The 25,155-nt window shown below is 42.4% G+C and overlaps 1 protein-coding gene across 1 annotated transcript in view; it reads right to left on the minus strand.

The window, feature by feature from the left end:
* MCF2L2 (MCF.2 cell line derived transforming sequence-like 2) overlaps positions 1–20,222 on the minus strand; it is a 255,566-nt gene extending 235,344 nt beyond the window's left edge. Inside the window, exon 1 of the mRNA XM_081571158.1 lies at positions 19,604–20,222. Coding sequence (XP_081427284.1) covers positions 19,604–19,679 — 76 coding nt within the window. The 5' untranslated portion in view covers positions 19,680–20,222. The remainder of the gene's footprint in view (positions 1–19,603) is intronic.
* Positions 20,223–25,155: the final 4,933 nt, after the last annotated feature.

A 25,155-nucleotide genomic window follows, 5' to 3' on the forward strand; every position in this document is an offset into this window, starting at 1 on the left:
ATAGCAAAGAGGTCTACCTCAAAAAACAATAAAAATCTCAAACAACCTAATCTATCATTTAAAAGAATTAGAAAAAAGGAACAAATAAAGCTCAAAGTCAGCAGAAGGAAGGAAACAATAAGAATCAGAGAGGAAAGAAATAAAACAGAGACCAAAAAAGAAAAGATCAGTAAAAAAACAAAGAGCTGGTTTTTTGAAAAGACAGACAAAATTGATGGGTTTTTAGCCATGCTCATCAAGAAAAAAAGGACCCAAAGAACTCTATGCAATCAAGGTTAAGTCCATTTAGGTCCATGTTCCACTTTGAGTTAATTTTTATATATAGGGTAAGGTATACATCAAGGTTCACTCTTTGAATATAGAGGCCCAGTTGTCCCAGCAACTTTTGTTGAGATTGCCTTTACACTTTTCTCCACTGAACTGCCTTAACACCTTTTTCAAAAATGTATTGGCCATAATTGTGTGGGACTATTTCTGGATTCTCTCTTCTCTTCCAATGATCTGTATGTCTATCCTCTTGCCAACATCACACTGTCTTGATTACTTTGCTTTATAGAAATTCTTTTTGCCAATTACAGTACTTTTTAGCTGATTATAAATTTTAACATCAGCTTATTTCTACCCCAAAATATTTGATAGACTCATGATTGGAGTTTTGTTTAATTTATAGATCAATTTGGGGACAACTGATATTTTAATATTGACTTTTCCAAACCATAAACACAGGCCATGTATTATTTTAATAAACAGAGTAATCAAAGCTTTTGTGAATAACACATAGTTTTCATTCCCCTCTCATTTCTTCTGTTTCTTTTTTAGATTATACCACAAAGCCATAGAAAATGATGAATATGATTTTTCTCTTTAAAACCTGGTTTAGTTTTCCTGAGGCACAATGAGAGAGAATATGCTCACACCACACTTGAAGGGCAAACCAGGTAGTGGAATTTTCCTCCTCATCTCTGCACCATATGTCAAGATCTAAATCCCATTTCAGAGCCTGAGAAAATTTTCCTGCTTTGTAAGCAAAACTGCTTTTGGTTGCTGTAGAGGAAAAACAATGCGCTGGAAACACATGAAATGAAAGCAGAGGGATGTGGGTGAGAGCGTTCATAAGGCCCATCCATCTAGTCCAGGTCCTGCACCAGATCTTCCTCAACAGTGGGGAAGAAAAGAGAAGAAAGAATGAAACTAATACAGTACTGTATATATATTAAAAAAAAAAGTTAACAAGTAAAATAATAACTATGGAAGGTGATGTTTTGCTGTAATCATTTCACAATGTGTATATATATATAAACATCACATTGCACACCTTACATGTATACAATTTTTACTTGTCAGAAATAAACAAATAGGGGCCTCCCTGGTGGCTTAGTGGTAAAGAATCTGCCTGTCAATACAGGAGACAGAGGTTTGATCCATGGTCTGGGAAGATCCCACATGCTGTGGAGCAATTAAGTCTCTGTAACACAAATATTGAGCCTGTGCTCTAGGGCCCAGGGGCCACAACTATTGAGCCTATGCACTGCAACTACTGAAGCCCATGTTCCTAGAGCCCATGCTCTGCAACAAAAGAAGCCACTGCAATGAGAAGCCTGCACACTGCAACTAGAGAGTAGCCCCTGCTCACCACAACTAGAGAAAAGCCTGCACAGCAATGAAGACCCACACAGCCAAAAATAAATAATTTTTAAAAATAAATAAATAAATACAATTTTTATTGGAAAAATAAAAAAGAGAGAGAGAAAGAAGCCATGAGGGAGGGAAGAAGCCAGTGAAATGGAGAAGGGAAGGGCCTATAAAACCCCAGGACCTGGAGTGGCCACAGGACATTTTAAACAGAGTGATGCCTCGAGCTCCATAAACACCTCCTCTCCCATCCTCAGAAAACTCTCCTGAACCCTCTAACCTTCTAACCTTCTATGTGCATGAGTTTTGAGATATTGAGGAAAGAGTTGAGTTTGACAACTGAGTCCCTAGGTGCATAAGCAAGGCAGCAGATAGAGAAGCAGAGAGGCTGGGAGACCACAAGGAGAGAAGCCTATGAGATGAGGGAGGAACTGGGGAGTGATGGCTAACTAAAATATTCTCCTGGAGCTCACAGCTTACCATCTGCCTCCCTGTCAGACTGTAGGCTCCAGGAGGACCTTCTATTCCTCTAAACCCCCAGTACACCTGAGGAGTGGTATAGGGCAGCCTAGCTCTGGCCTTCACAGGGCCTCTGGCCACCAGCAGAGGTCATGGCTGCTCCTTCACATGCCGACCCCAGTACCTGGCCCAGTGCCCAGCTCTGGAGGTCCTCAGTAAATGAGGTTAGCCTTAAATAGGGGGTTAGATAAGGAGAAACAGGCAGGCAGATCTCTTTCCCCTTTGTGACTGAATTAATTCTAGCTTCCTTAGGTACAAAAAGAAAAGGGCTAAAACGAACATAAACTGATTTGATAACATATTTAAGAAAAGAAAAAAAAAAAAAAACACTGACAAATAAACTAAAGCCTGGTAGAATAAGACCTGGGATAAGATAACTGGACAAAGTAACCCAGAATTAACTCTTCTAAGCCAGGGAAGACCAATGTGCACAAACATTTTGGGCACCTGAAGTTTCTCTACCTGTATATATGTTGTACTTGAATCTTCTTCATAGTAAAGTCTTCTAAATATAGGGATTCTTCCATACTAAGTAAAAGAGCACATTGGTGCTGTTGCCTTGCTGTGATAACAGGGAGTTATAACTTTATTAGATTTTTTTCCCCTAAAAGCACTCTAGTATTTCACACAAAAGTGTCAAATAGGCAGCACTCCCCAAAATATCTTAACAAATTTTATTCTTGTCTACGTGTTACACATTGCATATTTAAGGTATATGTGTTTAGTCGCTCAGTCGTGTCCAATTCTTGCGACCCCATAGACTGTATCCTGCCAGGTTCCTCTGTCTACGGGATTCTCCAGGCAAGAATACTGGAGTGGGTTGCCATTTCCTTCTCCAGGGGATCTTCCCAACCAAGGAAATGAACCTTGGTCTCCTCCATTGTAGGCAGACTCTTTATCAACTGAGCTACAAGGGAAGTAAATCCTCAAATTTTAAATGATGGCTTTCCTTTGGAAAAAAGTGATTACTTACTAATGAACATTTCAAATGGCTGGTAAAATACTCAGGGAACTAATGCTCTTCCATCAGGTTTTCTGAAAGATTTTTAAAATTCACTAATAACAGGTCTATCATGTACTGGTTTATATTCCATTCTGCAATGGAATTCTGTATGACAACACATAGGCCTTGAAAACAGCCAACCCTGACCTTTTCATTCAGTATGACCTTGGACAAGTTTCCTAAACTGTTTCATCCTCAAATTTCTATCCATAAAAATGGACTATACTGCTGATTAAATTTAATTAAATCAACAGTATATATACAGCACAACATGTGACACTAAAGAGGCAGGAAATGAATGATAGCTATGAGAACATAACTTTTAATATTATTTCCATGTCCTCTAGCCTCTCCAGCTTCTTTCCCCCAGAAAAGGATATATGTCTATGAAGAAAGAAAAATGGTAAGACACATAGATCTCCCTTCCAGCTTAAAGTCATTCTTTCTTCCAAGGCAAAGTTTCTCAACTGTCTGGGGGAGAGGATCACTGACCAGGGAAGTCTGAGCAAAGAGTGGAATAAATGAGACAATCAGCATAGGAAAACCAATGCAGTTACCAAGATGGCCATTCCTCACCCCACTCCTCTCCATCGACCTAATTCCTCTCCTTCCATTAGGATCCAGCTCAAGTCACATACTAGTGTGAAGCTTTCTTGGATCCTTGAGGCTTACAACTTCAGCCTACAAACTCATAGCACTATCTGGATTAGCAACCAGTCAGGGGCCAACTTGTGACTTTTTTGCATTCTTTTGATATAACTATCAGATTGTTCCTCCTACTCTCTTCTAGTCCAGAGGCTTACAGGCCTCCTCCCCAAACCCCTCAGGTCCTCTGTTAGCTGGGTGCCACAGGGGCTGGTGGATTACCTAGCCGGTGTTAGACTCAGACCGCAAATTCCCCATCCAACACTCTCCCCACAACAGCTTGTGGGCTGTAGGCCTGGCACAGTATTTTGTTCATGGAGGCACTTTCAATCTGTTATTGACCAGTTGGTATCATGATGTAGTTGTGGTATCTACGCACATAGGTGGCCACAGAAAGATAGTGGGCTTTGGACTAGACCTCAGAGAAGGAAGAAGCATACTGAAAACAAGGCAAGCTTCTGTTTCGCCTAGAGCAAGCCCTTAAAACCGCCCAAGTATTTCATACCCTTACTAATTCTAAAGGACGCATAAGGCCAATGCCTTCCAAGTTACTACATTTGTTTTAAGTTATCTACACAGCCGAAAGCCCTGTTCTTTGACGATTTCCTCCCTCAGTCCAAGGCCAAGCCAATTTTTGAGCCCACAGCTGATATGATCAGAAATGCCTAAGCTTCCTTTGAGCTGGGCCGATCAGATTCTCCAGAAAGTGAAATTGCACAGAGACCCAGTCTCTGGATCTGAAGGGGACAGTGGCTGGGGATGGCCACATGGGGTTCATACCCACTGATACATGAACAGAGTTAATCTGCAAAGACAAGCAGATGGAGTGGTCCAAACACCAGAGGGAAGCAGAGACCACAGACTAGTTGACAGAGGGCGAGAACAGCCACCTCTGTTCCTGATGGCTCACTCTGCTGATGAGGGCCAGTAGAGCTTCCTGCTCTGAGATTGTGTGAGACACTCCACAACCCCAAGAGTATGGACTAGAAATACTGATAGTAGTGATCAGGAATGCAGCCTCTGGAGCCAAATCTGACTAGGTTCAAATCCTGACCCTGCCACTACTAGTAGAGTGCTACAAAACAAATTACTGTGTCCTTTGCTAATGTGAATTATATAACTCTTTAATAACATCAATGTGTTAAATTCCAAAATCTCTTAAGCTTATAATCATTATTGCCTGCTAGTAAGAAATAAGTGCTTGAATTCAGTAAGCCTGTGATAATGACATTGTCTTCCTTTACAGACTAATGCAAATCAACCAATTCCCATCTCTCACAGTAAGCAGAAAAAGAACCTATACTTGTTTGGGAAGAGTTAGTCCATGATGCTAGAATAGGCTCAGAGGCTCTCTGGCTGGGCCATACACATTAACACCTAAAAGGGAGCAGTCATGACAATAGCCTCACTCTTCAGGAAAAATTCCAAGATGAGCAAGACCATTTTCATTTTGATCTGCAAGGATTTCAACTACTCTGGCAGAGATTTTTAAATTATCTATATAAGTGTAATTCAGCAGAATTTTCAGGCTACTTAAAACATTTTTTAAATATAGGGAATGCACATAAGCCTTTGTAGCACAAATATAGGTCCTTGGCCACAGTAGACCAAAGAAAGCCCTGGTGGGGTGCCAGGCATCCAATGACTGTGCCCAACACCCCTGGCTCCCTGACATGAGAGATCCCTATGATTAGTTGGTTGCTGGGTAACAGATGGGAGGAAGCATTTTTTTTTTTAGCTCTCTTGATTATTTAAGAGTTTCAGTTATTTAACATTCAACGTCCCTGATACCTGGCAAAGCACAGAAAAAACGCTTGAGACCCAGGTTACTAGACTAGTTTGCAAAGGTCCTAGTACAAAATACACAGCAGCCTGCCTAAAACAACATTGTGATGAAGGAAGGGTGTATGGACAAAGCACATTTTCTCTGTGAAATATACACAAGGTAAAAAGCCATTCTGCTTCCCCTCTGGAACGCAGAATGTTAGAAAGAGGCTTATTTTCATCCTAATAACAAGAAAAGTCAAATAAACTATAAAACTATAACCCATCTTAAACCCCATACAAGTAAACACAAAGAAATCACCTAAAAGTTTCCAGTGAATTGTGAAAGACTGAACTAGGATGCAAGGGGCATTCACAGCCACCTGCAGCTCTTCTCCTTGGATTGGGGACTAGGTGGGAGACCAGAGAGAGCTTCCATAGAGTGTCAACCTGGAGGAGGGGAGGTGCCCAGTAAAGCACATTTCTCCCTATGGACAGTAGTCCCTTCGTACATGATGGCTTCACCATCTCCACAAAGCCCTGTGTGAGAGGCATGTTTTGAGGTGGCCTTGAATTACTCTCTCTCCAAAACCCAGGACAGCTGAGGATAGTTGCAAAGAAAGAAGCAAGGAGAGCAGTTGATTCTCAGCATAGAACAGATTATTGCACAGTCCCTCAAGGCAGCTGCTCCAGGGGCCCCGCAGCCTCCTCATATCCTCCACCACCCTTGCCTCACTTCCTCTGCCCATGTTGGCCCCACTGCCATCTCCTGAAAGCACTGAAACCTCTTATTTTCAGCCTGTGCCCCAAACGGCACTCTCACATTGCTCAAGCTGTGGCTTCCAGTTAGTACAAGAAACTTACTATGCCAGTAGATTTGAGGGACAATAAAAGAAAGAGGAGAGTGAAAAAGTTTGCTTAAAGCTCAACATTCAGAAAACTAAGATCATGGCATCCAGCCCCATCACTTCATGGCAAATAGATGGGGAAATAGTGGCTGACTTTATTTTGGGGGGCTCCCAAATCACTGCAGATGGTGATTGCAGCCATGAAATTAAAAGACGCTTACTCCTTGGAAGCAAAGTTATGACCAACCTAGACAGCATATTAAAAAGCAGAGACGTTACTTTGCCAACAAAGGTCTGTCTAGTCAAGGCTATGGTTTTTCCAATAGTCATGTATGGCTCTGAGAGTTGGACTATAAAGAAAGCTGAGCACAGAATGGATGCTTTTGAACTGTGGTGTTGGAGAAGACTCTTGAGAGTCCCTTGGACTGCAAGGAGATCCAACCAGTCCATCCTAAAGGAGATCAGTCCCGGGTGTTCATTGGAAGGACTGATGTTGAAGCTGAAACTCCAATACTTTGGCCACCTGATGCGAAGAGCTGACTCATTGGAAAAGACCCTGATGCTGGGAAAGATTGAGGGCAGGAGAAGTAGGGGATGATGGAGGATGAGATGGTTGGATGGCATCACCGACTCAATGGACATGGGTTTGGGTAGACTTTGGGAGTTGGTGATAGACAGGGAGGCCTGGTGTGCTGTGGTTCATGGGGTTGCAAAGAGTCAGACACAACTGAGCGACTGAACTGAACTGGACTGAACTGAAAACACTCCTTCCATGCTTCTCCTGCTAGTCCATAAAGCAACAATTGGGATCATTTTATATTCAGAGTCCCTTTGGCTATAGTCCTCACTGAGGCTTCCCTGATGGCTCATACAGTAAAGAATCTGCCTGCAATGCAGGAAATCTGGCTTTGATCCCTGGGTTGGGAAGATCCCCTGGAGAAGGGAATGGCAACCCACTTCAGTATTCTTGCCTGGAGAATCCCAGGGACAGAGGAGCCTGGTAGGCTACAGTCCATGGGGTCACAAAGAGTCAGACATGACTGAAGCGACAAACTGTTTCACTTCACTTTCAAAGGATTTATTTATTTTTAACCATTTTCAAGCATACAATATAGTTCCACTTATAAAATAAGCAGAAGGACCAGCATAATTATTATCCTACTTTAGAGATGAGGAAATTCCATTTATTTAAACATGTGATTCTTGATCTCCTACTACATGGCTAATTTATTCCACCAGACCATGGAGCAATATTAGTTGGTATTTCTGTCCTGAAGTAAGGCATGGTCATGTTATATTAGAAAAGACTCTAGCACATGTTCAACCAACAAACGAAACAAGTGCCAATATTTGGAACAAGAAAAAAATACAAGGTAGACTGCAAACAAATGCAGATAAACACAAATGAAATGGACACCAACTATTATAGGTGTTCAGAAAGGGGAAAGAGGCTGGGCCCAACCTGGCCCAATCTGTGCAAGGCTCCTGGGGGAGGGAAGGCTTCAGACAGACCCTGGAAGATTTGGACAGGCAGGCAGAGCATTCCTGGTGAGAAGAACCATAAATAGGACTGAGACAGAGGGAGAACCCAGGAAGGCTAAGAGACTGAGACCAGGGCCCTTTTCCAAACCACTCAAATAGAACAAACAAAAAGAGAGCTTTTTCATGAATAATGCCAGGTACTGAGCTAGACCTAAGCATACGATGAAGTAGACATCATTTCTGCCCTCAAGGAGCACACAGGAAGTAAGGCAGAAATCTTTCACCAGTACCAAACTGACATAATATCCACCCTCAAAATTATTTTCAAGTAGCAAGAAAAATGTCTGCCCTGATATAATAGAAAGAACATAGGCTTTGACATTAGACCTCAGTTCCAATCTTGACTCCACCTCTTAGCAGCACTGTAGCTGTAAGCAATTAACTTAACTTAGTTTTTTTATTCTTAATTTTGCCATTTATCAAAATGAAAGTAATAACACTTACTTTCCCAAGCTGCAAAGATACAAAGGCACATATGAAAGGGCACTGCACTCAATAAATGTGAGTTTTCTTTTTCAAATGGGTAGTAATAATAACAATAATAATAAACAGAATAGAGAAGTTGCTCTCATTACATCTTCCTTTACCCTCCTCTTCCTTAGCCTAAGGTCTAATTTCATATTACTTTTAAGTATTTGTCAGTATATTACTTTATATGTATAATATCATCCCAGAAAAGACCTATTTTAGAACCAACGGAGAGAGTTATCAGAGATCTCTCCCCACCAATATTTTTTGATGGCTAAATTTCTAATATTTGAGCTCCTTCTTAGAACTTCTGCTTGTAATCTGTAATGTTAGGTTGCTAACCCCACAGGTATTTTTCAAAGGCAGACAATGTAGGATCCTAGTGTGGACACCAGCATAGTGAACTGGAGGACTGAAGCTTTAGGGATGCATTCCTTGAGAGCAAATCAAACCCCCTGGACAAATGGGTTCAGCCATGACCTGCATATACATTAGAAATATGAAACCTTTGAAACCTTCAGTGGGAGGTCCTCTCTGAGACCAGGAGGCTAATACTTGTTGGAGGCAATACTTCCCTTTCCTCTGCTTTTCTAAACTGTCCCTCACACCAAGAAAGCCTTGAGGGTGTCCACAATGCTGAGATTCAGCAACACTCAGGTGGTTGGGTTATACTTCTCAGTTTTTGTTTGGTCACCATAATGGAAAAAGCAGACGGGTGGCCCCAGGATCAGGAATGTACACTCTGCTCTAAAGTAGAAAATTCAGGCCTGCAACCCTGCCAGAACAGATGTAGACAGGCAGGAGCTGGGGAGGAGCAAGAGGAAGAGAAGTAGCACTGATGGTGCCTACAATGGACCAGGACAACGGACAAATTGGGAGAGGATGCTGTCCTTGCGTCTAAAGCCATTCTCACTATCTCTGCTTCTCCCCTCCAACAAGCACTAAGCACTTACAAGGTACTATTCAGACATTCATCTTCTACTGGTCCTGTGGAGTGGGTATTATCTTCATCTAACATATAAGAGAACCAAGACTCAGAGCCAAAATGACATGCTAAACAGCTACATAGCTCTTTACTGGCAAAGCCTGGGTGCAGCCTGCTTCACATCTGAAAAGGTAGGAATTGCCATTGATATTCTCCATATCAGAGAAAATCATCACCTCTAAATCAATATTATTTAGATGCTGATTCTAAGGAATCCTGATTTCATAAATGACCGCTCTTTACAACACACATGATTATTATCACCATGACAATATTTCAGTTAATATCTGCTGGGAGGTCAGGGCATGCATGCTCAGTTGTTCAGTCATGTCTGACTCTTTGCATCCCCATGGACTGTAGCCCATCAGGCTCCTCTGTCCATGGGATTATTCCGGCAAGAATACTAGAGTAGGTTGCCATTTCCTCCTCCAGGAGATCTTCGCAGCCCAGGGATTGAACCCACATCTCCTGCATTGGCAAGAGGAATTTTTAGTGGAGCCACCTGGGAAGCCAGTGTCTGTTTGGCATCCTTCACCAAAATCTGGCATTCACATAATAAACACAGTAACATCCATTCAGTCTTTAGAGCACCACGTTATCTCTGAATAATAATTTCATAGTCATTTAGTTACCTTTACTGGTACTATTTGTTTTTCATGTGGATTTGAATGTTCACCTAGGGTCACTTGATTTTAGCCTGAAGAACTTCCTTTAGTATTTCTCAAAGGTGACTCTGTTAGCAACAAATTCTCTATTTTTGCTTATCCAGGAATGTCTTTATTTCACCTTTATTTTTTAAAAGATAGTTTTGTTGGATATAAGATTCTTGATGGACAATTTTTTTCTCTTAGCACTTTGAATATGTCATCCCACTGCTTTCTGGTGCCCATTGTTTCTGATGAGAGTCAGCTGTTAACCTTACTAAGGGTCCCATACACATAGCGAGTCATTTTTTCTCTAAAAGTTTTCATTTTTACTATGATGTGACCAGGTGTGGTTTTCTTTGCCTTTATTCTATTTGGACTTAACTGAACTTCTTGGATGTGTTAACAAATGCTTTTCATCAATCTGAGACTTTTTAAAAGTCATTATTTCTTTCAATATTATCTCTGCTCCATTTTCTCTCTCTTCTTTCTGGTATTTCAATTTCATGCATTTTGGTATACTTAATAGTGTCCCCACATTTCTCTGAGGCTCTGTTCATTTTTCTTCATTATTTTTTCCCTCTATTCTTCAGATTGCATTATCTATTGATCTATCTTCATGTTCCTTGGGTCTTTCCTCTGCCAGTTCAAATCCACTATTCAGCCCCTCTAGTGAAATTTTCATTTCAGTTGCAGTTCTTAACTCCAGAATTACCTTTTGATACTTTTAAAATACTTCTATTTATTGATAGTCTTTGTTTGGTGAGAAATTGTCATTATACTTTACTTCTTTAATCATGGTCTCCTTTCACTCTTTGAACGTATCTATAGTGGCTGCATTAAATTGAAGTCTTTGCTAAATCTAACATCTGAACTTTCTTACAGTTTCTTCTAATGCCTGCTTTTTTACTCTTGTTCATGGGTCACACTTTCCTGTTTATTTGCAGATCTTGTAAGTTTTGGTTGAAAACTGGATGTTTTAGGTAATATATTATAGTAAATTTGGATGCTGATTCCCCTTTTCCCCATCTCTGGGGCCTGTTGTTACTTGTTGGTATTTCTTCACTTGTTTGCTTAGTGATACAGTTAAGACTATTTTAGTGAAGTCTGTTTCTCTTGCAGTATGAACCCTCTCGTATCATTCTTCAGACAAGGCTGCCTTGGACATGCTCTCAGTCACTCTTAGATAACAGGAGGTTTAACAGGGCTTTTTTGCCTGTCTCTTCTCCAGATCTGTTAAGTTGTCTGCCTCTTGTGATATCACACCAACTGTTAGGCTCCATTCACTGCCCACTGCTATAGTTTGAATGTTTATGTCCCCACAAAATTCATATGTTGAAATCCTAACCACTAAAGATCAACGTAATAGTACAGTAGGTGGAGGCTTTGGGGGAAGTGCATAAGTCATAAGGATAGAACCCTCAAAAGTGGGATTAGTGCCTTACAAAAGAGGCTCCAGAGAGATCTTTAGCCCCTTCTGTTGTGTTAGGATATAATCCAGAATCTGTGACCCAGAAAAGGGCCCTCATCATGCTGGCACCCTGATTCCAGACTTCCAGACTACAGAACCATGGGGATATAAACAAATTCCTTTTGTTTATACCAGTATAGGGAATATGCTATGCACAGGCCTGTACTATAATTACTGGGGCTTCTTTGAAAAATAAGAATGACTTTCTCATCACCCCCCAGGCAAAGGGCTGGGAGGAGTAAAAACTACATCATGGAAAGACATCTTGAAAACAAGATGTTGAAGTACTGATGTGACTGATGGAAAACCATTAGTGACTGTTCCCATAACCAGAGCCTTGAGGGAGTTGCTGAGAAAGGGCCTCACTAACCAAAAGGCTAAACAAAGTCATGAAAGGCCTAAAGGTTTGACATTGAGGACTGTGCATTGTATATCTTTATCCCTGATCTGAGATTGTAAAGAACAGATATCTCTAGAGCAGGAATAAGGAAGTAGAAGTTAACAATAAAAGGCATGCAAGGATTAGGATCTGGGCTTTTGCCTGAGACTGGCATCAGCCTCCTGATCCCCACTTTATTTCTGAGTCTTATTTTTCCTTATTCTTCTGCAGCACTGCTCCCTCAGGTCAGTTCATTGTTGGGCTGGTCCCAACACCCAGTCTGTGATACTTTGTTATAGTAGCCCAAATGGACTAGACACCCACTGATTTCTCTATTGTTTATAACAATGCCCTGATTTGTCAAATGCTCCACAGTCTAACCCAATCAAATTTAGGCAGAGGTAGTTTTTGAGGCTTTGATGCTTGTTCTGACCTCAGGAAGGCACATCTTAATATCTCTTTCCCTGGTTATCTTGGTAAATAAGCTGGCCTATGGCTTAGCTTGTCACTCTCATAGAGCTATTAGCCTCCTCTTAATTGCTACCACCAAACTCTCCATTGTTTTCAAGATTTTCTTTAAGTTTCAGCTTCCCCCATACTCTGTTTCAAGTCAGTTCCTTTGGGGAAGGCTTTGTACTCACTATTCTCAGCGAATGTCTCTCTCTCCTTGAGGAAAATCTCTGAGCTAAGGCCATAAGTTCTGGTCTTCTTAGTGTATCTCCTCATGTCAAAACTCCACCCTATAAGGGAGCTAGGGCAAGATCAATCAGGGTTTGGTGTTCTTTGACTCTGACACATGGGTTCAGTTCAGTTGCTTAGTTGTTTCACACTCTTTGCAACCCCATGGACTTCAGCACGCCAGGCCTCCCTATCCATCACCAACTCCCAGAGCCTACACAAACTCATGTTCATCACATCGGTGATGCCATCCAACCATTATCCTCTGTTATCCCCTTCTCCTCCTGTCTTCAATCTTTCCCAGCATCAGGATCTTTTCAAATGAGTCGGTTCTTCTCATCAGATGGCCAAAGTATTGGAGTTTCAGCTTCAGCATCAGTCCTTCCAATGAATATTCAGGACTGATTTCCTTTAGGATGGACTAGTTGGATCTCCTTGCAGTCCAAGGGACTCTCAAGATTCTTCTCCAACATCGCAGTTCAAAAGCATCCATTCTTTGGCGCTCAGCTTTCTTTTTATAGTCCAACTCTCACATCCATATATGACTACTGGAAAAGCCATAGCTTTGACTAGATGAACCTTTGTTGGCAAAGTAATGTCTCTTTTTTTTAATATGCTGTCTAGGTTGCTCATTGCTTTTCTTCCAAGGAGCAAGTGTCTTTTAATTTCATGGCTGCAATCACCATCTGCAGTGATTTTGGAGCCCCCAAAAATAAAGTCTGTCACTATTTCCATTATTTCCCCATCTATTTGCCATGAAGTGATGGGACTGGATGCCATGATCTAGTTTTCTGAATGTTGAGTTTTAAGCCAACTTTTTCACTCTCCTCTTTCACTTTCATTAACAGGCTCTTTAGTTCTTCTTCACTTTCTGCCATAAGGATGGTGTCATCTGCATATCTGAGGTTATTGATATTTCTCCCAGCAATCTTGATTCCAGCTTGTGCTTCATCCAGCTTGGCATTTGCATGATGTACTCTGCATATAAGTTAAATAAGCAGGGTGACAATATACAGCCTTGATGTATTCCTTTCCCAATTTGGAACCAGTCTGTTGTTCCATGTCCAGTTCTAACTGTTGCTTCTTGACCTGCATACAGATTTCTCAGGAGGCAGGTCAGGTGGTCTGATATTTCCATCTTTAAGAATTTTCCACAGTTTGTTGTGATCCACACAGTCAAAGGCTTTGGCATAGTCAATAAAGGAAAAGTAGATGTTTTTCTGGAACTCTCTTGCTTTTTCGATGATCCAGCAGATGTTGGCAATTTGATCTCTGGTTCTTCTGCCTTTTCTAAAACCAGCTTGAACATCTGGAAGTTCACGGTTCACGTATTGTTGAAGCCTAGCTTGGGAGAATTTTGAGCATTACTTTGCTAGCATGTGAGATGAGTGCAATTGTGTGATAGTTTGAACATTCTTTGGCATTCCCTTTCTTTGGGATTGGAATGAAAACTGACCTTTTCCAGTCCTGTGGTCACTGCTGAGTTTTCCAGATTTGTTGGCATACTGAGTGCAGCACTTTCACAGCATCATCTTTTAGGATTTGAAATAGCTGAACTGGAATTCCATCACCTCCACTAGCTTTGTTCATAGTGATGCTTCCTAAGGCCCACTTGATGTCGCATTCCAGGATGTCTGGCTCTAGGAGAGTGAATACACCATCGTGGTTATCTGGGTCATGAACATCTTTTTTGTATAGTTCTTCTGTGTCTTCTTGCCACCTCTTAATATCTTCTACTTCTGTTAGGTCTATATCATTTCTTGGAGTACAAAATGAAGCAGGTCAAAGGCACATGTAGCTTAAAGATTTCATCTTATGAGTGAGGATGGAGTGGGAAAGTAGACCCTAACCTTTCAGTCACACTCACCAAGAACTGAGCCTCTGCAACCTACAGTTGGAGAATATAAGAAACGCTGACACCTTGCCCCTCCTGGTGAGATACTCTGTCTCTTAATTGAGAGCTGAGGGGAGAGGAAGCCCTGTCTTCTTGGCCATGACCCAATTAAGAGTGGAGCTTCCTTTACACCGAGCTGAGAGGGAGCAGATCGCAGCTCAGGTACCACATACTCACTGTTTTTACCCAGATTTAGTAGATTTCCTTGACTTTATTTTTTTTCATATTCTATATGCCCTTAGTACAGCTTTCAGAGACTTTAAAAGGTTATTTATTTTACAGTTTTCACCAGATGTTACAGATGTATCACTGGGGAATGGATCCATGGGGTTCTCCACACTGGCATTCCGGCAGTGGAATTCCAAATACGCACTGCTTTTAATGTAATAAAATATTATTTTATTGTGAGCATTAAAACATTTCTTAAATTTTATTTTGCAATTTAGTTGTCAATTATTTTTTTTAGGGTGCAAACAGTTTTATTAGTCCATATGCCCTAGGCACAGTGTCTAGAGAGCTTAACAGAAAAATGGCTCAGATCCAGTTAATTCACTTTTAGCATAGGTGAAGTCACTACTCCAGCATGTCTAGTTGTCCTCACAGCAGGTAGTCCCATCTGAGCAGCAGATACTCTGTTCATTAGACTCTTCTTTCAGCACCAACTTTAGCTGAGACATAATCTGAGGCATTTCAGCCACTATTCCATTGTATAGTATAAAGAATTGTGAGCTGAATTTCTTAGTTTAGCATTCTTATGGTTGCCTATTACTAATGCCAGCAGTGTCCTAAACGTAGCAACCTGGGTTACAAATCAAAATCCTACAGCTTTTGTCACTAAAACAGCCACCAATCCAAACTCCAATTATATAAGGATATCTCAAAGGATAGTCCCTTCTGATTCACAGTTTAATTGGGCACAGACAAACATAAAATTATTTTAGAACAATGATAAAGTAAGGTAAAAATAATTACTTCTAATATGAGATGAAAAGGTGGAGAGTGACCTGAACTAGAAATGTGAAACCTGCATGGGGCATTATCAACACTGATCAGCTGGATGACTAAGGGTTTCCACTGAATAGAAGCTCTGTGTTAGCCATATGTGCCCTGTCTGTCAAAGTTCTAGAGCAATATGAGATGCGTTAAGAGAAAGTTCACGATTTCTTAGGCAGCACCTTTGCCTATAAATACCAGTACAGTAAAAGTTTCAGAGAAGATTAAAGACTTGAAAGGGATGGGATGGAGAAAATCATACAATACTTCTGATTCTGAAATTCTGTAACTGAATCAATGTGACTGTACAGTCCTGAGTAAAGGTGAAAGGATGGTCCTCTTTTGTGCCCCATGTGGGTAAAAACACACTGGAACACTTTCACATGTGAAGTGCGTATTTTTATGATGTTCCCTGACAAACTAACAAAATCCAAAAAAAGAGATCCCACAGAGAACCACATCATATGAAGAACACTTGAAGGACTTCATGTCTACCTGAAAAATCGGGTTTAGGAAACAAAAGAGTTATTTACAAATGCTTCCAAGCTCTTCTTAAAAGTGTAAAAATTGCCTGGCATTACTAAGTACTCAAAGTCCAGTTCAAGGCACAACAAATCACTCATTTTTTCAGTAAACATTTATCCTGTACCTCCTTAGAGGGAAGTCCTGTGTTAGGTGAGTATCCATCTATTACATGGATAAGTAATGAAGAGTCTAGGAGCAGAGATATGCACATGAATAACCAACTAACCATAATACAAGGGAGAGTATGAGAGGTGTCATGTGGGTAGAACAAAACCTACTTCAAATTCAAAAGCAGGAATCACTATGTCCTCATATCAGGATCAGAGAAGGCGACACTGATTCAGGACTGAAAGGTGTATACTATTTGCGTGAGAAGAAACATATTAGGGGGTCACTCAAGGTGGGGGGAAAGCAGAAGCAAAAGTTTAGAAGTGGGAACAGGGTAGAAAAATATAGTGGGACAAAGCTGGAGAACAGAAGAGCCTGAGTTAAGCAACCATAGGTGTAGAAATATCAGATACTGGGGAGTAAGACAGGAAAAGTGCCAAATAGTACATAGCTTGTACTCCAGGCTACAGACAATGACTATGTATGGATATCATTAAAGGTTCTAGAATACACAGTGCTGTGTATATGTGTGGCTTTGCTGTTGTTTTTATTCCTGGTATAGATTAGAAGCAAACACAAGAAGGGCAGGAGGCTCGCACAAGGGTTAGTCAGGAGGAAATGACATTCTGAAGCAGGTCACAAGCAGGTAGCAGTGGGAATGGATAGAGGAAAGAGACTCATGAGATATTTCAGAAACTGAATCATCAGGCCCCAGACCTGAACTGTCAAATCTAAAGGACTGTGGAAAGAGCAGAAACCCCAGCTGGAGGAGGAACTGACTGAGAGACAGAAGTGGCCGAATTAATAAGAAAGCACAGTGCTATTGCCCAGGTGAGTGGGTAGGACAGGACCAGAATGTTTTACATCTAGCTCCAAGCACTTCTTAATCCTTCCCCAACTCATGACCACACCCCCTCAGAGGCTGCTCGCCGAGGAAATGCCTGAAGTCAAATGCAGAGCCAATACTATACTTCAAAACACAAACTTGTAGAAAAAGAGATCAGATCTGTGGTTACCAGAGGAAGAGGGTAGGGAGAAACAGGAATTGGATGAAGGGAGTCAAAAAGGATAAACTTTCAGTTATAAGATAAATAAGTACTAGGGATATAATGTATAACATGATAAATATAATTAAGGTTGCTGTATGTTATATATGAAAGCTGTTAAGAGAATAATTCTAAGAGTTCTTATGACAAGTAATAAAAAGGTTTTTTTTTATTTCTTTAATGTTGCATCTCTGAAGGAGGCCATGGCAACCCACTCCAGTACTCTTTCCTGGAGAATTCCATGGACAGAGGAGCCTGGGGGGCTACAGCCTGTAGCCTTGGAAAGAGTTGGACATGACTGAAGCAACTTAGCACACAGTGTTGTACCTCAATGAGATGATGGATATTCACTAAACTTATTGTGGTAATAGTTTCATGATGTGTTTAAGTCAAATCATTATACATCCCAAATGTATACAGTACTTGCTGTATGTTAATTACATATCAATAAAAATGGAGGAAGAAAAAAAAAAAACACAGAAGTTTTACTAGCTACACAGTTCAGTTCTCCATGAAGGCCAGGGCAGCTTCAGGGTTAGAGAACCCCTCAGTAAGATCCTCAAACAGAGCATCTGAAAAGTACCTTCTAGTCCTAAGCCTGCCACTGGTTAACCTCTTGAAACCTTAAATGATGAACCTCCTAAGTCTCAATTCCTTTATTGTAAGATGGGAGTGATAATGTATACCCCATCTACTTCACAGGTTTGTGGGATTACACAGGAAGAGACAGAATGCTGCAAAGCACACAAATGCCAGGGGTCATTAGAAGTTCTTTGAGGGCATAAACTACAGCAAATTCATGTTTGTATCCTACATGGAGCTGACTATGGAAAGAGGGAGGGAGTAAGGTGGAGAAGAAAATACCATAGTCTGGGCCCCACCAGCAGCCTGGTGTCAGCCAAGGAATATTCTGCCTACCATATCTTCAAGAAGATCCTACATCCAGAGAAACAGGTGAGAATAATTGTCCACATCTACCTCCTCGTTTAACTGATGGGAAGCTTCACCCTGAAAGAGGCCCAGTGATCTGCCCAATATCTTTAGTGGCAGAGGGTCCATACAGTCACAGGTTAGATGGTGTTTTCACCCACATTATCTTACAAGCAGACTTTGAGCTGGGTGGGAAGGATTATTAAAATTCCCATTTTCCAGTCTGAAGTTGAATGACTTTTCTAGGGCAGGATTCAAATCCAGACAGTTGTACCCCCAGTTCACTGCTCTTTCCCTGTTGGTATTAGCACAATCATCTCAGCATTCAGTATATTTCAGACTCGAAGTTCTGTTTTATTTTATCCTGCCTTCAGCAGTATTTCACATTCAGTCTTTCCTGGTAGAATTCTACTGACCTTTTGTCTTAAAAACCAGTTCAGTGACCACACTGGGCACCAGAAATATGTTTTAAAACTGAATCATCAGAACTGAGCCTCCCCATGTATCCATAAATCATTTTCCAAAGTATATCCCCACATGTGTATCATTCCATAAGTATGAATAATGAATGTATCATTATTGTACTAAAGACATCGACCTAGCGTGCTCAAAGAGCACTGATGGCTAATTGAAGCAATATTTATCATATAAATACCAAGAAAGCAGTTTTAACAAATGGGTAGAACAATGAGATTGAAAATTTACTGACTTTATCCATGAAAACTAATTTGCATTCACAGAAGGACCTCAAAGTGAAGTGAGCAACAGAGAGAATGATCAGGATACTTTTAGTCAGCTACATTCAAGAGATCTGAACCTGAATGCGTTTTTTATTTAAGGAGGTCCGGGGAAGGCGCAGGGGTGGGGGGAATGATGAAAAGAATCAACCTTGCCACTGTCTCAATGTCCTGTCTTTTCACCATAACCCTTATTTCTGGAAGAAGGCATGCGTGTTTTGTTCCCCTTTTTTAACTCATGGAAGAGGATTAAAACTGCTCAGTCTCCTGGGGCTTGCAGAGGTTTCTCAGTGGGTTTCACCAGGGATAGGGCGACACCTCCAGGCAGCACTTCCACGGGACAGGCCAGGGAGCAGGGCTGCGCAGAGGTCCTCTACTGTGGCCCGCACCTCGGCACCCCGTCTCCCAGTGCCTTGGCAGCAGTTTCTGCTGGAAAGCACCGGCTTCCCTTCCTCCTGTTTCCTCTCCTTTCTAGTCGCGTCAATTACGAAACAGCTCGCCACCCTTGCCCGCGGTCAGCAGCAGGTAACAGATCCTAACCTCCAGGGAGCCCTCGGTGTAGGGTTCAACAGACTTGGCAATTGCCTGGTGAAGACACCTGCCCTGCGGCGGACCCGAGGGCTGCGAGGGTTGCGCCCCAGGGATGCCCGTTACAGAGCAGCACCCAAGGCAGCGAGGTCCACACCCAAGGCCATCCCAGGGCTGCTGTGAGGGGGTGGGGGGAGACTAGGCCCCAGATAACGCCCCCACCCTCCATTAATAAAACGCAAGATTTAAAAAAGCGTCATTTACCGACATGCGTGATCACTGTGGCCAGTCGCCGTGTGAACTCCTGAGGGGCCATTTCTTCTTTTAACCAAAACAGCATTTCACCGAAAAACCACTCGGTATAAACAAAACAAAGCAACACAAATCTGTTTCTATCGCTGCTATGGATGACTATTTAAAGGCATCTCCTCCAAAGGATGTTCGGCCCTCACACTCTTTCTCGCTCTCCTAAGGCACGAAACGAGAGTCACTCACAATCAAGGCCAACTCTCCACTGCTGCGCGGCTAGGGGACGCCAGCCACGCCCCGCAGGGGGTAAATTTAAAGATTAGGTCGAGCCGCTTTCCCAACGCGACGACTGCCTCTGGGAGACAGGAAAGTAGCAGTTCCGAAGGTGAGAAGAGCACGTCGCCCCAATCTCGCCGTAACCCTGCTTCTGGCTTCTTGGGTCGAGGAGGGTGAATAGGTTTCTGGATCTGAGGTCCGATCCTTGGCTCTGCCTCCTATACTTCGGGATGAAGTATATACTCTTGTCAGGCCACAAGAGGCGCGCCGACTCGGCGGCTGCGGAGGACTGAGGAGCTGAGGTGCTGAGGCACCTGGAGGCGTGCTCAGCGCCGCCTACGCCGCCTCACAGCGCGTCGCAGCGCTTCCCGCCTCCGCGCGCACCTTTCCCCGCCCGGGGGGCGGTGCCTGACTGGAGAGGTGCGCACGCGCGTGTCCTTATTCGTGGGGATGACGTGCCCACTCCCCTAAGTGTTAGTTGCTCAGTGGTGTCCGATTCTTTGCAACCCCATGGACTGTAAGCCACTAGGCTCCTCTGTCCATAGCATTCTCCAGGAAAGAATACACTGGAGTGGGTTGCCATTTCCTTCTCCAAGGGATCTTCCTGATCGGAGGATGGAACCCAGGTCTCTTGCATTGCAGGCAGATTCCTTACTGTCTGAGCCACTAGGAACCTATCTTGAATCGTCCCTTAGGACTGGGGGAGATTCAAGATCTGTCCTCCAGCTGTCGGGGAGAGGAGACAGAGACTTCAGTTTGGTATCCCACCCTACCCCCACCCTCACCCCACACCCTGCCCCCTCGCCTGGTATCTGTGGAGAACCCGGGCAAGAAAGGGACTGGCAGGAAGCTCTGCGGCCGCCCGCCGGGGCTCTGGAAGAAGGGCTGTATGAAGTATAGTTGACCGTCCCATCTCGTGACTCCGGGGAACCAGGGGTGGCTAGTTTGTTCCCCCCGTTAGGGGTAGTCTCGTTCAGTTATCAGCGTCCACTGGACACACTCGCATTTGGAGCCGGGAGCACGGGCTGTGCAGCAGCCGGGCTCGGCAGGCGCGTACGTACGAGTGACTCCACCTTGTGGGCCTTTTCCTTTGTGCAGCTCGCCAGCGCTGCGCCAGCCAACAGTCAGGCGCGCCAGCGCTCCCTCCAGGAAAGGCTCTGGCACAGCGTGCTTTCGAATCCTCCCCGTCAGCCGCAGGAGCGTCTGCTCCGCAGCTATCCAGTGATAGATGCCGTCGCAGGGCTTCATTAGGTGGTTCCAGATACTACCTGACAGGCAGAGTAACCAAATTCAGAAGCCCAGGTGAAAAGCCTGAGCAAATGCAAATGTGGCCAGGTTGTCCCCCCAATCCATTCTTAAAAGGAGGGAGCAACCATTTTCGTAGCAACCCCTTGCAAGAAATTCAGAGAGGGGTTAAAGACCCAAAGGAGTAATATAGCTTTGGGTTGTGTTTCCACAGTAGTTTCTGGCTCTTCAAGGGTGACAAGTATTTTTGAAGAACCAAATGAAGTCTTTCCTGTTGGTAGTAGTAGTATCTGGTGTCCAGTCAGAGCCAACTGTGAACTGGTCCCTAGAAAGGAACATATTGCTGAGGAGACTGATAATGTGGGACTTTCTGGAATTTGCAGATTCAGTGACTTCAGCTTCTTGGATTAAGTCAAGTTCTTATGGGTAAGAATCACAGATGGAAGGGAAGGGAGAAGGGAAGAGTAAGGAGAAGCTTATGAATAGGAATGAGAGAAAAAAGAAAAGAAATAGGAAAGAAATAAATCACACTCAGAAGGCATCTCTCCTTCCCACATCTGTACCTTCACAATCTTCAGGGGTTTCCATGGAGATGAATTGCCTGACTTATGGCAAGATGTAACAGGCAGTGTGTGTCCTCAGAAACCAGTTCTGTCCCCTCATCTTTAACACACACTCTCTGGGGCCTCAGCTACTCTACCTCGGCCATTAGGGAGTAGGTCTGTGATCCCCAAGGTCCCTTTTGCAGTTCTGAAATCATATAACTAAGCAGAAATGAGCATAGCTTTCAATAGCCCATACCTCCTTGTTCCTTCAAGAAAACAGTCATTATCTCCATTTTTCTTGTGAATATGGGCAGGCTTCCTGTCTTCTCTCCTCCACTGCCTTTCTCCCTTCTGTGACTCTTTATCCATCCTAATTATGATTTATCTCTTGTCTCTGACAAATTACATTGCTCTAATGCATGGCAAAATCAAGGAACAAGTCAAAATAGCCTGCCTACCTCTCTACTGAACAAATTAATAATCAGTCACATCTATTGAACAATTGTATGCCAAAGGTTGCAATGTGCTTACTCGCTCAGTCGTATCTGACTCTTAGCAACCCCATGAACTGTAGCCCGCCAGGCTCCTCTGTCCATAGGGATTCTCCAGGCAAGAACACTGGAGTGGGTTGCCATGCCCTCCTCCAGGGGATCTTCCCAACCCAGGGATCGAGCCCAGGTCTCCCGCATTGCAGGCGGATTCTTTACCATCTGAACCAACAGGGAAGCCCACAAATACTGGAGTAGGTAGCCTATCCCTTCTCTGGGGGATATTCCCAAGCCAGGGATCAAACTGGGGTCTCCTGCATTGCAAGCAGATTCTTTACCAGTTGTGATAGGCAGTGTCAATTACAGCAGCTATCACTACCATATAGTAAGTGACTGCTCTGTGCCACCTGGTATGATGGCAGGCATTTCACAAACATCATTTAAGTCCCACAGTAACCCTGTATGGCTTTAGTCTCATTTTGTAGATTCTGTTGGTATAAGAACCAAAGTGTGCATCACTAAACATATGAATCTAGACCATTCTCTGCCTTCAGGTAAGGATTTGCCTGAGCTTGGAAAGAAAAATCATCCTCCAAGCACTACCAAAGTAGATTCTACCTCCCTTTCGGTAGATTGTCAGCAATGCCTCTGACAATGAAGAGAAAGACAAAGGATCCACCCTGGGTGCCACAATTGAGGTGAGGTACCATTGGGCCACCTGGTTTAGTCTAAATCAGTGGTTCTCAAACTAGCAGAATCACCTGGAAATATAGGTGAATTTTTTAAAAATACAAACTCCTAATCCTTGCCTCCAGGGATTCTGATTCAGTAGTGTGGGATGAGATCTGAGAATCTGCATTTCTAACAAGTGCTCAGGATTATTGATGCTGCTGGTCCTGGGACCACACAGTGAGCACAACTGACTACAGCAAAGCTCTTCAAACTTCTTAGACTGCAAACCATAGCACGATATAAATTTTATCTCATGACACAGCAGACATAAATACACATAATTAAAACAAAATAAAAACAATTGTATGGAACATTTTTTTCCCTTCAGAAAATTAACTCAAAATGAATCACTGACCTAAATGTAAAACACAAAACAATAAAATTCCCATAACAGTTTTCATTCCAATCCCAAATAAGGGCAATGCCAAAGAATGTTCAAACTACCATGTATCTGCACTCATTTCACATGCTAGCAAGGTAATGCTCAAAATCCTTCAAGTTGGCCTTCAACAGTACATGAACTGAGAACTTCCAGATGTACTAGATAGATTTAGAAAAGACAGAGGAACCAGAGATCAAATTGGCAACATTCATTGGGCCATAGAGAAAGCAAAGGAATTCCAGAAAAACATCTACTTCTGCTTCGTTGACTATGTGGATCACAACAAACTGTGGAAAATTCTTAAAGAGATGTGAATACCAGACCACCTTACTTGTCTCCTGAGAAACCTGTATGCAGGTCAAGAAGCAACAGTTAGAACTGGACATGGAACAACAATAGCCTGGTTCAAAATTGGGAAAGGAGTATATCAAGGCTGTATATTATCACCCTGCTCATTTAACTTCTATGCAGAGTATATCGTGCAAAATGCCAGGTTGGATGAATGACAAGCTGGAATCAAGACTGCTAGGAGAAATATCAACAACCTCAGATATGCAGATAATACCACTCTAATGGCAGAAATTGAAGAGGAAATAAAGAACCTCTTGATGAAGGTGAAAGAGGACAGTGAGAAAGCTGGCTTAAAACTCAACGTTCAAAAAATTAAGATCATGGCATCTGGTCCCATCACTTCATGACAAATAGAAGGGGGAAAAGTGGAAACAGTGGCAGATTTTATTTTCTTGGGCTCCCAAATTACTGTGGATGATGACAGCAGCCATGAAATTCAAAGACGCTTGCTCCTTGGAAGGAAAGCTATGACAAACCTAGAAAGTGTATTAAAAAGCCAAGACATCACTTTGCCAACTAAGGTCCGTATAGTCACAGCTATGTATAGTAATCATACCAGTAGTCATATATGAATATGAGAGTTGGACCATAAAGAAGGCTGAGCACCAAAGAATTGATGCTTTCAAATTGTGGTGCTAGAGAAGACACCTTCGAGTCCCTTGGACAGCAAGGAAATCAAACTAGTAAATCTGAAAGGAAATCAACCTTGAATATTCACTGAAAAGACTGATGCTGAAACTGGAGCTGCAATACTTTGGCCAACTGATTCGAAGACCCGACTCATTGGAAAAGACCCTGATGCTGGGAAAGACTGAGTGCAGGAGAAGCGGGCAGGAGAGGATGAGATGGTTGGATAGCATCACCGACTCAATGGACATGAGTTTGAGCCAACTCCAGGAGATGGTGAAGGACAGGGAAGCCTGGTGTACTGCAGTCCATGGGGTTGCAAAGAGTTGGACATGACTTAGCAAATGAACAACAACAAACAACAACGTAACATAGGAGAAAATCTAGATAACCTAGGATTTGGTGAAGACTTTCTAGGTACAATACTAAAGGTATGTACCATGAAAGAAAAATTTGATAAGATAGACTTCATTAAAATGAAGCTTTTCTACTGTGTGAAAGATACTATTAAGAAAATAAAAGGAGAAGTTATGGGTTGATAGAAAATATGTATGAAAAATAGAACTCTGTTAAAAAAAAAAGGAGTACTATTATCTAAACCATACAAAGAACTCTTAAAAACAAAAAAGGACTGTTAAAATACAAGAACTCTTAAATCTCATACAAAAAACTCTTAAATATCAATAGTAAGTGTAACATGATTTTTTTAAGTGGGGGAAGGGTTAAGCTCTCTTATGCTCATTATTGCTGTAAAACTAAAGTCTACAAACTTGCAACTAGAAGACTAGTAAGTTCTAGAGATCTAATGCACTGCATTAGTGATTATAGTCAACAATACTGTATCATGTACTTCAAAGTTGCTAGGAGAGTAGATCTTAAACGTTCCATCAAAAAAGAAATCATAATTATGTGACATGAAAG

This window comes from Giraffa tippelskirchi, chromosome 2 (genome assembly GCF_054371585.1).
Source record: "Giraffa tippelskirchi isolate mGirTip1 chromosome 2, T2T-mGirTip1v1.2.pri, whole genome shotgun sequence".
Lineage (NCBI taxonomy): Eukaryota > Metazoa > Chordata > Mammalia > Artiodactyla > Giraffidae > Giraffa > Giraffa tippelskirchi.